Genomic DNA, 14998 nt, shown 5'->3' with positions numbered 1-14998 from the left:
GAAAATCTCTACAGACTTTTAGCTACACAATTTGGGATGGAGACCCTTGGAATTGAGTGGGAGGAGGGATGGATTTACAGAGGGAAAAATTGCAGACTCCAGGAACCATTTGCACTACTCAGGTGACCCTGAGGACACAGAGAAGCCTCCAAGTGGCCTCAATGACCCTCTAAAAGGATGCAAAGGACCAGCTGTCTGCAAGGAACATCAATCCTTCCATTCCCCACCATCATCCAGTCAGAGCTGAAGAAGCTCCTTGGATGAGAAGTGAAAGGCCTTCAAAGGACAACCAGAAACTCCAGTTGTCTCTTGAAAAAAGCACCTTTGGGATAACCCTGACTTTGGATGACTGAGAAGCTCCATAGATACTTGGAGCTTTTGAGCTTCTGAAGATCGAGGCGCCTTGAATTTCTTAAAATGAAACCTAAAGGTCCTGTTATCCAGGTCACCCCAACTTCAAGGAAGGAACGCCGTGGGCCTTCTTAGGTTGTGGTTGAAGGACCCTGGCTGCCTTCATAAATCAAACAAGACCTTTCCTCCACATAACACAAAACATCAGGGCAATTTAGGGAAATCTGCAGCTGGTGCCATCCAGTCCAACTTATCAAGATGAACCCAAGACTCGCAAGGAGAACTTCCAAGAAACCCACAACTGAGCTTTTCGGGGGGTCAGGAAACCTTGGCAAGTCATCATCTCCATTATGCCCTTTCCCAGAAAGTAATTATCTCCTCTCTGGACTTCTTTCTCTGTAGGCTTTACCAGACCAATTTGTGGAGCCAGTCTGTGCTTTTTGGAACTTCAGCAGAAGGTAGGCTGGGGTTCGGAGAAGTCTCCCAGTTGCATTTTTGGAAAAGGCAAGGAAGGAAGGAAGGAAGGAAGGGAAAGGAAAGGTAAAATGAAAGAGAAAGAGAAAGGAACGAGAGAGAGAGAGAGAAGAAGGAAACATAAGAAAGGAAGAGAAAGGAATGAGAGAGAGAGAGAAGGAAGGAAAGAAGGAAGGGTAAGAAGGGAAAAGAAAGGAACGAGAGAGAAAGAGAAAGGAAGGATAAGAAAGGAAGAGAAAGAGAAAGGTATGAGAGAGAGAGAAAGAGAGAGAGAGAGAAAAGAAAGGAAGGAAGGAAGGAAGGAAAGGTAAGAAAGGAAGAGAAAGGAACAAGAGAGAGAGGAAGGAAGAAAGGATAAGAAAGCAAGTGAAAGAGAAAGGAATGAGAGAGAGAGAGAGAAAAAGAAAGAAAGAAAGAAAGAAAGAATGAATGAATTCAGTGACATTGGGTAGACCTTGTTGGAGCCTTGCTGGTTTCAAAGAGTACCAGCTCTTGAAAGTTGCAACTGTCTAATGAAGACCAAGGACTGGCTGGCCCTGCCCTCCCTGCACCTCCCCTCCCAGGAGTCTCCATGCGGCCCATTTTGGATGCCAACTAAGTGCAGGGAGGGGGGGAAACGGGCCTACCAAAAGTTCCGGAAGTCCGGAAACAGGCCCATTTCTGGCCTCTGGGAGGCCTCTGGAGCCCAGGGGAGGAGGAAAACAACCCCCCGCCCAACGTGGTGCAGGAGGCCGAGGAAGCCATGCCCACCTTAGCCACATCCACCGATGTTTTAACACTCCCGGAGGCTCGAGGAACACCTCTGGAGCCCGGGGAGGAGGAAAACAACCCCCGCCCAACGTGGTGCAGGAGGCCGAGGAAGCCATGCCCACCTTAGCCACATCCACCGAGAAACCGGGCAGAGAACCCGTTGCTAATTTTTTTTCAATCCCACCCCTGCCCAATTGTCCAACTGCTGAATCCCACCTGGCTTCCTGGTCCAACTTCCCTCTTCAAGCAGACTGAACCCAGTGCTTATCTGCGCCCGCCACAAGATGCTTCATCCTTTTGTAGAAGGCCTTCTTGAGTGTACACAACCTATGAAACCCACAACAGCAGCAGCCAACAGAATCCAACCCGCTATCTGTGAATGTTGTGGTTTGCTAAACAGGCTGCCCCATAAGTGCACCACACGCGACTTAATTCGTCAGCTGGTGAATCAAGGGGTTGGGTTCAGTGGTGGGATTCAATTTTTTTTTACTACCGATTCTGTGGCTGCGGCTTGGTGGGTGTGGTGTGGCTTGGTGGGCGTGGCAGGGGAAGGATACTGCAAATCCCCATTTCCTCCCCACTCAAGGGGAAGAATACTGCAAAATCCCCATCCCCTCCCCACTCCTGGGGAAAGGATACTGCAAATCTCCATTCCAGGGGAAGGATACTGCAAAATCCCCATACCTTCCCCATTCCAGGGGAAGGATACTGCAAAATCCCCATTCCCTCCCCATTCCAGGGGAAGGATACTGCAAAATCCCCATTCCCTCCCCATTCCGGGGGAAGGATACTGCAAAATCCCCATTCCCTCCCCATTCCAGGAGAAAGACTACAAAATCCCCATTCCCTCCTCTGCTTTCCAGCTCCATTCTCCTGTGCAGGGCAACAAAATAGAAAATAGATCAGGGGCGGGGCCAGCCAGACATAGTATTTGCCAGTTCTCCGAACTACTCAAAATTTCCAGTTCACCAGAACTGGTCAGAACCGGCTGAATACCACCTCTGGTTGGGTTGCATTTGAACTTGGGAAGGTTTTTTTAGGAAAGGGGAAGAAGAGTTGGGTCAGGGTCTCTGGAGGTTGTCCTAAGCTCCTTCCCATGGGCACCTTCCCCTGGGGTGGGAGGCTTTGGTCTCCAGGGCTTGAGCATCTGGGCCCAGATGGTTTTCTTGCTCTTCAGTCCTGAAGGTGTTGCTGGAGGCTGGTCGACCAGAGGTTGCTCGGTGTCTTCTTCTCAGGAGGATCTAACCACCTGTGCCTGTAACCATACCACCAACTTTGCAGTCTTGCTGCAGGTCTATGAAGTTCAGGTTAGAAGGGGGTTGGGAGCAGGGGTGGGGTTCAGACATTTTAGCAACTGGTTCTCTGTCTGGTTGCTGGGTGGGTGTGGCCATGGTGGGTGTGGCCTATTCAACTTCCTGCACCTTTGTGGGTGGGCATTTTCATTCTCTCCAGCCTCTGGAGTCTTTGTTTGAGCCTCTGGGAGGGCAAAAACTACCTCCCTCAGGCTCCAGAGGCCACAAACGGGCCTGTAACGTCCAGGAGGCCCGTTTTTCACCCTCCCATAGCCTCTGCTTGGGCCCTGCACTTGCCCGGCATCCAAACCAGGGCGTGTGGAGACTCCTGGGAGGGGTGGGCGGGGCCAGCTAGTCCTTGCAAGTACCAGTTCGGCGAACCCAATTAAAATTAACATCCCGTTCGCCCGAAACAGTTCCGAATCGGCTGAATCCCACTTCTGGTTGGGAGGGTTTTGTTCCATATGGAGGAAGACACTCCTTGAGGTGCTTTGGTGGAACTATGGGAAGAAGCCATTGGTTGGAGAAGAATCCTCCTTGCTCCCTTTTCCAGATCTCTTGCCTTCCCACCCTCCTGATGCAAACACCTGGAGGCCCAAGAAGCTGAACTGCCCCGTTGCAAGAAAGCTGTTGAGGATGGCCACCTCACCCCTTCCTTACCTTCACCAGGTTGTCTCTGTTTCTCGCAGAGGAGCCTCGAGGAGGAATCCATCCTGAAGACCCTGACGTTTGTTGGCTGTGGCGTGTCCTTCTGTGCCTTGATCGTCACCTTGGTGCTCTTCTTAGCCGTTGGGTGAGTCTACACAACGCAAACGGAGACAGGCTTATCCAATCAGCTCCTTTCCACGCGGCATCTTGAAAACCCACCCACCAACCAAGTGAGCGCCGTCCACACAACCTTCCGAAACATCTAACTGAGTTGAAGACTCAACGGGTCATGGGAATGCATCTGTGAGGTCCTTCCTTGGCCCAGTTGAACCAGTTGTGTGAGTCCAGCTTCAGAGTGGGAAGGGGTCTCAAAGAAACTCTGGAAGATCCCTTCCTTGAATCCTGTCCTAATCTCTCAAGGCCCCATTTCATACCTTTAGAATAGAATAGAATAGAATAGAATAGAATAGAATAGAATGCAGAATAGAATGCAGAATAGAATAGAATAAAAGCAGAGCAGAATAGAATAGAGTAGAATGCAGAATAGAATAGAATAGAATAGAATAGAAGCAGAATAGAATAGCAGAATAAGAATAGAATAGAATGCAGAACAGAATAGAAGCAGAATAGAATAGAACAGAATAGAATGCAGAACAGAATAGAATAGAAGCAGAATAGAATAGAATAGAATAGCAGAATAGAATAAGAATAGAATAGAATGCAGAATAGAATAGAATAGAAGCAGAATAGACTAGAATAGAATGCAGAATAGAATAGAATGCAGAATAGAATAGAATAGAATGCGGAACAGAATAGAATAGAAGCAGAATGGAATGGAATGGAGCAGAATAGAATAGAATTGGAATAAAGAATAGAATAGGAATGGAATGGAATTCTTTATTGGCCAAGTCTGATTTGACAAACGAATTTGTCTTGCAAATGCTCTCAGTGTCCATAAAGAAAAATAAAATAGATTTTTTTCATCAAGAATCATAAGATACACACTTACTGATAGTCATAGGTTACTAATAAGCAATCAAATTATACTAGGAAACAAATAGAACAATATAAATTATAAAGATACAAGCAACACGGTTATAGTCATAAGCGGGAAGAGATAGGTACTAATGAGGAAGAGAAAAATAATAGTAACACAGTCTTAGGTAATATGACAATGTTGAGGGAATTAGTTGTTAAGCAGAGTGACGACATTCGGGGAAAAACTGTCCTTGTGTCTAGTTGTTGTGGTGTGAAGGGCCCTATAGCCTCATTTTGTATAGTGTAGCCTTTATTGCCATTGTACAAAACAAATACATTGGAATTGGTTTGAGGGGAGGAGTTGAAACCATTTATGTCCTGGATGCGAGGGGCCTGTAGATATTTTCAGAGCCCTCTTTTTGACTCATGCAGTGCACAGGTCCTCAATGGAAGGCAGGTTGGTAGCAGGTTGTTTTTCCTGCAGTTCTGATTCTCCTCCGAAGTCCGTGTCTGTCTTGTTGGGTTGCAGAGCCAAACCAGACAGTAATGGAGGTGCAGATGACAGACTCAATCATACTTCTGTAGAACAGAATCAGCAAATTATAGATTAAAAAACATAATATGTAATCTAATTATATAATATATTATAATATAATTATAAATAAAAAAAACAGTAGTAGCGCTGGTGCCAAAATCTTTTATTGATTTCCTCTTCCGACAGAGTCCCTAAAAGCGAGAGAACGACGGTGCATAAAAACTTGATCTTCGCCTTGGCTGCTGCAGAAGCCTTGTTAATGTTCAGTGAATTGGCCAAGATCAACCAGGTCAGGAGAAGATTTGGGAAACAGGAGGAGAACCACCTGGGAGGGTGTCCTACCTGCGTTAGCTGAATGGGGGGAGGCCACAGAGAATCTCCTCCTTCCCCCAGACATCTGACTGTAGGTCTCCCCATCTCTCCCCAGGGTGTTTGCTTCGCGGTCACCGCCTTTCTCCACCTCTTCTTCATGGCGGCCTTCGCTTGGATGTTGGTGGAAGGTCTTCTGCTGTGGAGCAAAGTGGTGGCCGTCAACATGAGTGAGGATCGGAGGATGCGGTTCTACTATGTGACCGGTTGGGGTCTGTATCCTGGAGATCAAGAAGAGGGATGAGGCAATGAGAAGACCGGGCTAGATTTCTTCTTCCTTTGACCTAGTTGACCCAACTTGTTCGAACCTAAGATGGAGTAGATCAGAGGTCTACTGTGAGCCCAACTCTGTTCTCTCCACTCATTGTACAACGATGGGAAGGAATGGAGTGGAGGTCCGGTAGGGAAGGACCACATGGGGGAAGGAGTAGTTGAGTCCATTGGATGGGAGATGGCCAACTCCTAATGGCGATTAGACATCTAGCTGGGTTGGATTGACATGAACATAAATAACCCAACAATTTGGTAGATACCCAACATGGTGCAAACGAAACCCATTCGTATATGGTTGAATGGGTTATGCAAATGCAGCCAAACATTTTGAGTAAACCAAAATTCATTGGGCCACGTAGTTACAAGATACTAATCATGTTTTATTTGAAGCTTGGAGAAGACTACTTGGGTGAGCTTCGTTCGATAGACCAGAAAGAGAACCGTGCTGGTTAGAAACAAGGAAAGAGGTCAACTGGGGTTCTTCCTCAAGGGCCAAGTGGTCCATGGGAGATGGGATGAAGACGCTGACCTACCAATCTCTCCCTCCTTTTCCAGGGCTTCCTGTGCTGATTGTGGGCGTCACCTTGGCCACTTCGTTCAACAATTACGTGGCGGAGAACCACTGTTGGCTGAATGTCCAGACAGAAGTCATCTGGGCTTTCGTGGGACCTGTCCTCTTTGTCCTAACAGTAAGGGTCCTTAGTGGAACTCCTGGCCTTCCTCATCCAACCTCTGGTTTTGAAGGCCCAGAAATAGGGGCTTTTCCTGCCCAAGAGGTTGCTTGCAACTTCAACGTCAAATTTCATTTGAGGTGTGATCATTCTTGGTGGTCCAGAAAGAGAATTAGGGGATCGTTCTTCACAGTCCTTGGAAGTCTTAATTGATGTCATCTTCCTTTAGGTCAACACCTTTGTGCTGTTTCGGGTGGTGATGGTGACAGTCTCCAGCGCACGGCGTCGGTCGCGGATGCTGACTCCCAACAGCAGTCTGGAGAAACAGATTGGGGTTCAAATCTGGTGAGCCAGACCTGTGTGTGCCTGTGTTCCTTCTTGAGGGTGCACCTGAGGGCAGGATGAGAAGCAACGGGTGGAAACGAATCAAGGAGAGAAGCAACCTAGAACTAAGGAGAACTTTCCTGACAGTTAGAACAATCAGTGGAACAGAAGTTGCCTCCAGAAGGTGTGAATGCCTCAACACTGGAAGTCTTTAAGAAGATGTTGGATAGCCATTTGTCTGAAGTGGTGGAGGGTTTCCTGCCTAGGCAGGGGGTTGGACTAGAAAACCTCCAAGGTCCCTTCCAACTCTGCTATTATATTGTATTGTATTGTATTGTATTGTATTGTATTGTATTGTATTCTATTCCATTCCATTCCATTCCATTCTATTCTATCCCATCTCTCCAACCTGTTCCTCCAAAGGAAGCTTAGAGCCACCCCCTGCTCTCCTCTTCCCCTCATCTCTGCCCAGCTCAGGGTCATCCAATCATCTCCCGGAGCTTCCTCTGATAAGGCTAATGGATAGAAATCTCTTGTTGCTTTTTAGCTGGCGCCGTGGGCAACCACAAGACACACTCAGTGTTCCTCTGGTGGTGTAAATATCCTCCACGCTGTTGGCAGTGCTGAAGGTGGAGGCCGGGGCTGGAGGGCGAGGTGACATCTCTCTGCAGTTGGTGGCTTAGAGGCATCTTCACCCCGGATGGATGGAATGAAGGGCACGAGTCCTTGATTGAACCCGCAAGCAAACCAAAGTCTTTAGAGTCCAGTCTCTTCTTCCAAGCTAGAGTTACCAATGAACAGAATTGGAAAGGACCTTGTAGGTCATCTAGTCCAATCCCTCCCCCAAGCAGGAGACCCTACTCCATTTCTGACAGAGGGCAGTCCAGTCTCTTCTTGGAAGCTTCCATTGATGGAGCTCCCACAACTTCCGAAGGCAACTTCTGTTCGATTGGTTGATTGTTCTCACTGTCAGAAAATTTCTAGGTTGAATCAATCAATCAAGATAGAGCTGGAAGGGACCTTGTAGGCCATCTAGTCCAACCCTTGCCCAAGCAGGAGACCATACTCCATTTCTGACCGATGGCAGTCCAGTCTCTTCTTGAAAGATTCCAGGGATGAAGCTCCCACAACTTCTGTTCCATTGGCTGATTGTTCTCACTGTCAGGAAATTCCTCCTTGTTTCCAGGTTGAATCTCTCCTTGGTCAGTTTCCATCCATTCTTCCTTGTCTGGCCTTCAGGTGACTTGGAAATAAACTTGACCACTCTCCTCTCTGTGGCAGCCCCTCAAATGTTATTTCCATTGGACTCCATTTGAGGTTCTTCTGGCTGCCTTCAAAAACTCCAATTAAGAAATCGTAATTAAAAAGTCACCCACAAAACGTTCCCTTCTTCTGGAGTTCACTTCCTGGGGGGGGGAGGGCACTTGTCTTCCTGGAATAATGATTGGGGGTGGGGTCCTCTTTCTGCCTTGGCAAGGAACAAAGAGGGGGGGGGAGGTTTTGTCCAGTTTGTTTGGAGGCCATTTGGAAAGAGCTACAGGAGAAGATTTAAGGGATGCGGTGGGCTTGTCAATCAGAAAGGTCGGCAATTTAGTGATTCGAATCCCGAACGCTGCGTAACGGAGTGAGCTCCCATGACTTGTCCCAGCTTCTGCCAACCGAGCAGTTTGAAAGCAGGTAAAAAATGCAAGTAGAAAAACAGGAACCACCTTTGGTGGGAAGGGAACAGCGTTCTGAGCGGCTTCGGGAGTTGAGTCATGCCGGCCACATGACCCCGGAGACGTCTTCGGACAGCGCTGGCTCTTTGGCTTTGAAACAGAGATGAGCACCGCCCCCTAGAGTGGGGAACGACTGGCACATAGGTGCGAGGGGAACTTTTACCTTTACAGGGGAAGGTGCAATTATCTCTCCGTTTGTGATTGTGGCATCTCCTCTGCCGCACGCCCAAGGGAGTCATCTCGGGGTTTGAGATAAGAAAACCCCAAAGGAGGAGATTAGAACACGAGCATCTTTCCACCAAACACAGAGAAATGGAGATGGAGAAATTGCCCCAAATGAACCCAGCTCAGATTCACCGAGTCCAGTTTTTTCAGGCTCAGCTGGGAAGAGGCCAACCGTTTTCCTCTTCTGCTCTATTTTCAGGGCCACCACCAAACCCATCTTGGTGCTGCTCCCTGTCCTGGGCCTCACCTGGGTGTGCGGCATCCTCGTCCACCTGAGCGTGACTTGGGCTTACATCTTCATCATGCTGAACTCCCTCCAGGTGAGTTCAGGTGGGCTGACGCTTCTCTCCGAACGTCTGCAGAAGGTTTTGCAACCGCCATGCAAGATCCCCTACTCCACCTGGAGTAGTGAGGAAGGAGAACGTTTTCATTCATGGGACACAGTGAACCCCAAAGGATCATTTACTGGTCTCGGCTGTGAACTGGGCACCCCAAATCGCACACTTTTTTCTAGGCAATTACTGTATTTTTTTTGGAGCATAAGACGCACTCCCTCCCCTAAAAGTGGGTGAAAATTTGGGTGCGTCATACACTGAATGTAGCCCCGCCCACCTGCCGGCCCCCCACCCTTTGGCCTCTGCCTCCCAGCAATTTGCCTCCTTGCAGCGAAGATCAAACAGCCTGTTTCAGTTTCAGCTTCAACACAGCTTGATTAGCAGAAACAGCTGATTGTTGTTTGGATCGGCCTCCCGACCATCAGCTGTTTCAGGCTGCAGGGATTGCCACTGCCTGTTGCTGTCTCCGTGTGCCCCATTTTCCACCCCTTCTGATCCCCACCACCTGGAACGGGTGGAAAATGGGGCACACGGAGGCTGAAAACAGGATGCGGAGGCTGAAAATGGGGTGCGCGGAGGCGGCAATAGGCTATGGCAATCCCTGCAGGCTGAAACAGCTGATCGTCTGGAGGCCAATCCAACCGATAACCAGTTGCTTGTGCTAAACAGGCTGTGATGAAACTGAAACAGGCTGTTTGCTGCAAGGAAGCAAATTGCTGCGAGACAGAGGTAGATTTTTTTTCTCTCTTGTTTTCCCCCCCAAAAGCTAGGTGCATCTTATACTTCGGAGCGCCTTATACTATACTAATACGGTAACCTCATTTTTTTAGATGCTCCTATGGGGACCATACACGGTAAACAATGGCTCCTTGGTTCAGTGGTGTTGTTAGTGGAGTGAGTGCTAGCTTGAACCTCAGTCAGAAATTCTTGCTAAAAGTGGGTTGGATAGAAAAAGGGGCACCGGACCCCAAGCCATAGAGCGAATCCTTGGATTTGGTCTCAGCAAGCCCAGCCTACGGTGCTTATTCGGTGCAATGCCTTGTTCAAGCAAAGCCACAGTTCAGCAAATATAATTTTTGATTGACTGCCTGATTCATTCTCTTCTGCCGATAATGCTCAGGATCGAATTCCTTTATTAAACAGCACACTGTTTAATAACGCATTAATACAATATAATAATGACAACAACAACATTACATTATGAAATATTACACTTCGGGAAATCTTCTCTTTCCCTTCTCTCTTTCTTTCCTTCCTTCTTCCCTTTCACTCTTTCTCTTCTCCTTCCTTTCTTTCTCCCACCCTCCCTCAATCCCTCTTTCCCTTCCTTTTTCCCTTCTCCTTCCTTCCCTCCTTCCTTTCTCCCTCCCTCCCTCTATCCATCCTTCCCTTCCTCTTTCCCTCGTCCTTCCTACCTTCCTACCTCAATTGCTCGTTCCCTTCCTTCCCTTTTTCTTTCCCCCCTTCCTTCCTCTTGCCCTCCCTCTCTTTCTTCTGCTTTCCTCCCTCAACCCCTCCTTCTCTTCCTTCCCTTTTTCTTTTCCTCCTTCCTTCCTCCCTCCTCCTTCCCTCTTTCCCTTTTCTTCTCCTTCTTTTCCCCTTTCATCTTTTCCTCCCTCAATCCCTTCCTCTCTCCCTTCTCCTCCCTCCCTTCCTCTCTCAATTGGTCTTTCCCTTCCTTCCCTTTTCCTCCTTCCTTCCTCCCTCCTTCCCTTTTTCTTGTCACCCTTCCTTCCTCCGCCCCTCCATCCCTCTCTTCTCCTTCCCTCCCTCAACCCCTCCTTCCCTTCCTTCCCTTTTCCTCCTTCCTTCCTCCCTCCCTCCATTCTCCTCCATCAATCCCTCCCTCTCTTCCTTCCTTTTCTTTTCCTCCTTCCTTCCTTTCTCCTTTCACCTTTTCCTCCCTCCCTCCTTCCTTCCAAATCTCTCCTTTTTTCCTCTCTTCCTTTCTTCTCCTTTTACTTCCTTCTTCCCTCGTCTGCCTCCCCCGCCCTCTCATCTAACCACCTTTCTGCCAGCAAAAAATAAAACCCACAACTCCACCCAAGAATCTGAAACCACCACGGGCAAATTGAGCGGGCCTCCTTCCACGCCTGGTCAAGATTGCTCGGAACAAAACAAAACAGTATTTAATTGCCGCATCTTAGCCGAGGGATGTAATTGCTCTGGAAAAGGCAGGCAAATATTTACAGGATGTCAGCTCTCCTCCCCCTTAAAAACCCAGCTGTCTAAGAACCAGGTGGATGCAAATACCCCGAGCCAACCAGAGGCAGAAGAGAAAGTGTGTGTATGAGAGTGTGTGTGTGGGTGTGTGGGCGGGTGTCTCACTCTCTGTGTGGGTATCTCTGTGTGTGGGTGTGTCCTGTTTTCCCATCCGAGATGCCTCTTTCCATCTGCAAAGAGTGCAGCGGGATGGAGGGCCCCTCCCGCCACCTGCGTGGGAGTCCTGCGGCTTGCAGAGAGTTGCAATTAATGCGTCAGCTGCAAAGTTTCGCGATAGGGAGAACAGAATGAGAGAAGCAAGAAGCAAAAAGGCTATCAGATTTCTTTTAAAAAATAAAAAATAAAACCACAGAGTCAATGCTCTCGGAGGGGAAAGTTGGGTTGATTTGCAGCTAGGAAGCAAAATTCTGAATTGGGGAGGGGGGGGCGTGAAGCCCCCTCCCCCTGGGCGAGGACAAACCCTGGAGGGCAGAGGGCGAACAAACACCCCCAAAGAGTCCTCAGTTTCTCCCGAGGCTCTTTGGAAACTGTTTTTCCGTTCAGAGAAAAACAAAACTCCACAACGCTCCGAAGCTGCAAAGAAGAGTTTCCAGCGAGAATTCATGGCATAAATAGAAAAGAATTAGCACAGAATTCGCTCGGAGGATGCCAATTGCCAGCATGACTAAAAGCCCTCCGCAGTTTTCCCCGCATTTCTGCAAAGTGTGGGGTTTTTGTGTGCCACTTTGTGAGTCCAGCTCGGCTTCGGTCCCTTTTCTCTGTAAAATGGGGGGGGGGGGCAATTTTCCAGCCATTTGGCCCCCGTTTGAATCAGCAGGATTTCTGTTAAGGCTGAGCCACGTTAGCACTTGGGGTGCCTTTAAGTCACATATTTTCATAAGGAAAAATAACAACAACAATAATAATTGTGTTTATAATGTGGCTTTGCGGGAAAAACCACGAAAACAAATACGTCTTAAGCAGTGTTTCTCAACCTTGGCAACTTGAAGATGTCTGGACTTCAAGTCCCAGAATTCCCCAGCCAGCATTCGCTGGCTGGGGAATTCTGGGACTTGAAGTCCAGACATCTTCAAGTTGCCAAGGTTGAGAAACACTGGTCTAAAGGAACACTTTTCTAAAATAAAAGATTTTTTAGAAAAAAAAATTGTTAGAAATAAGTCCGCGGCAGTTATTAATCATAAATCATCGGAAAATTAATCGGTGGTCTTAACTCTAATATGAGACGTGGGGGCTCAGTGGCACTGAGCTTGTTGATCATAAAGGTCGGTGGTTCGGCGGTTCGAATCCCTAGCACCGCATAACGGCGGGAGCTCCCGTGACTTGTCCCAGCTTCTGCCAACCTAGCAGTTCGAAAGCAGGTAAAAAAATGCAAGTAGAAAAATAGGGACCACCTTCGGTGGGAAGGGAACAGCGTTCCGTGCGCCTTAGTCGTTGAGTCATGCCGGCCACATGACCACTGAGACGTCTTCAGACAGCGCTGGCTCTTCGGCTTTGAAACGGAGATGAGCACTGCCCCCTATAGTCAGGAACGACTACCACATATGTAGATAGCACAAATAGAAACCAGCAAAATTTCTCCTTTTTTTAATAAGCCAAACTAAGCTTGGTCACTTATTTTTTTAAATATTTATCTCCTGAAGCCAAAAATAAAAGTTTTCTAAATGGTATAAAATATTTTTTTTGTTAGAAGGGAGGAAGGGATAAAATTGTTTTTAAGGATGCTGATTTAGTTTCTACGGCATTCAAACCATTGTTCTCTTTCCTTTCCGATGCATTTTTGGCTGGAAATAGTTTTTTTAAAAAAAGAAGAAGAAAGAACAGAAGAGAAAGTACGGAGAAAGTGCAAGAAAGTTACAAGTTATCTGGACCCCTTATAAAATTCCAGGGACGAGGCATCGGAATTGCACAATAACATTCACATCTATTTTATCCTTGGCCTATAAACTCGGGTAGCTTTTAGCCTCTAGATGGAGACATCCCTTGTTTCTGAAAATTGCCAGAAGCCAGCTGAGAAAAAGTCAAAATAAGGTCCTTTGATTCATGCACCCATTGTTTTTTTGTTTTACTTCCATATCTGAGCTGAAAGGTTTAGCTAGAAAGTACCAGCAAAATAAATAAATCTAAAGGAAACTTTAAAAATAAATAAGATAGTTGTTCAGAATAAAGGAAGTATGGAGCCCCTAAGAAATAAGTCCTCAACAGTTATTAATAATAAAATAAGAATATAAGAATAGAGCTGGAAGGGACCTTGGAGGTCTTCTAGTCCAGCCCCTTGCTCAAGCAGGATAAATAAATCTAAAGGAAACTTTAAAATATATATATATATATATAGTTGTTTAGAATAAAGGAGGTATGGAATCCCTTAGAAACACAGTTGTTAATAATAAAATAAGAATAAAAGAATAAGAATAGAGCTTGAAGGGACCTTGGAGGTCTTCTTGTCCAACCCCCTGCTCAAGCAGGATATATAAATCTAAAAGAAACTTAAAAATAAAAATAAAAATATAGTTGTTTAGAATAAAGGAGGTATGGAATCCCTTAGAAACACAGTTGTTAATAATAAAATAAGAATAAAAGAATAAGAATAGAGCTTGAAGGGACCTTGGAGGTCTTCTAGTCCAACCCCCTGCTCAACCAGGATAAATAAATCTAAAGGAAACTTAAAAAATAAAAATATAGTTTTTTACAATAAAGGGGGTATGAAATCCCTTAGAAATATAGTTGTTAATAATAAAAATAAGAATGAAATAAGAGTAAAAGAATAAGAATAAGGTGGAAGGGACCTTGGAGGTCTTCTAGTCCAGCCCTCTGCTCAAGCAGAATATAAATCTAAAGGGACCTTTTTTTTTTAAGTAAAAAGATAGTGGTTTAGAATAAAGGAGGTATGGAACCCCTTAGAAATACAGTTATTAATAATAAAATAAGAATGAAATAAGAATAAAAGAGCAAGAATAGAGACGGAAGGGATCTTGAAGGTCTTCTAGTCCAACCCTTTGGTCAAGCAGGAGAACCTATACCATTTCAGACAAGTGGCTGCCCAGTCTCTTCTTAAAAACCTCCAGGGATGAAGCACCTTCTAGTAGCAAGCTGTTCCACTGGTTAATTGTTCTCATTGTTAGGAAGTTTCTCCTTCATTCCAGGTTGCTTCTCTCCTTGATTAGTTCCCATCCATTGTTTCTTGCCTTCTGGTGCTTTGGACACACCTTGACACACACCCCCTCTCCTTTGTGGCAGCCCCTCAAATACCAGAATCCTGCTATCATGTCCCCCCTAGTCCTTCTTTTCTCTAGAGCAGTGTTTCCCAACCTTGGCAACTTGAAGATGTCTGGACTTCAACTCCCAGAATTCCCCAGCCAGCGAATGCTGGCTGGGGAATTCTGGGAGTTGAAGTCCGGACATCTTCAAGTTGCTAAGGTTGGGAAACACTGCTCTAGATTAACCAAACCCAAATCCTGCAACTGTTTTTCCTATGTTTGAGTCTCCTGGTCTTCAATCATCTCAGTTGCTCTTCTCTGCACTTTATTCCAAAGTCTCAACATCTTCTTCCATCCTTGCAACCCTCTATCTGAATCCAGCCAAAAATGCAGGAACTTCACCCAGAGCAGAGCGTTAGTGGTCCTCTGTTTGCAAAAAACAGAAACCGCAGAACAATTCACTTCCCAAAAGAGACCAAGTGCCTCTCACATCTCCTCCACCTCCTGCCACCCCCCCCACTGATTATATCTCCATGTTGCAAAGCTTTGTGGTGAGGTTGTTTTCCAAGCCGAGCTTAGTGCGACAGTGTTTTCCACCTTCGTGATGCCAAGCTGCAATTCTGCAATGCAAAAGGACT

At 46.6% G+C, this 14998-nt stretch overlaps 1 protein-coding gene across 1 annotated transcript in view; it reads left to right on the top strand.

Moving 5' to 3' along the window:
- ADGRD2 (adhesion G protein-coupled receptor D2) overlaps positions 1–14998 on the top strand; it is a 44769-nt gene that overhangs the window by 12829 nt on the left and 16942 nt on the right. Inside the window, exons 8-15 of the mRNA XM_032233195.1 lie at positions 754–809; positions 2753–2882; positions 3557–3660; positions 5215–5317; positions 5456–5609; positions 6226–6359; positions 6571–6686; positions 8808–8928. Of these exons, the coding sequence (XP_032089086.1) occupies positions 754–809; positions 2753–2882; positions 3557–3660; positions 5215–5317; positions 5456–5609; positions 6226–6359; positions 6571–6686; positions 8808–8928 (918 nt within the window). The remainder of the gene's footprint in view (positions 1–753; positions 810–2752; positions 2883–3556; positions 3661–5214; positions 5318–5455; positions 5610–6225; positions 6360–6570; positions 6687–8807; positions 8929–14998) is intronic.

The sequence above is a fragment of the Thamnophis elegans genome, chromosome 16 (assembly GCF_009769535.1).
Source record: "Thamnophis elegans isolate rThaEle1 chromosome 16, rThaEle1.pri, whole genome shotgun sequence".
Lineage (NCBI taxonomy): Eukaryota > Metazoa > Chordata > Lepidosauria > Squamata > Colubridae > Thamnophis > Thamnophis elegans.
This window is presented reverse-complemented; position numbering and strand designations above follow the sequence as displayed.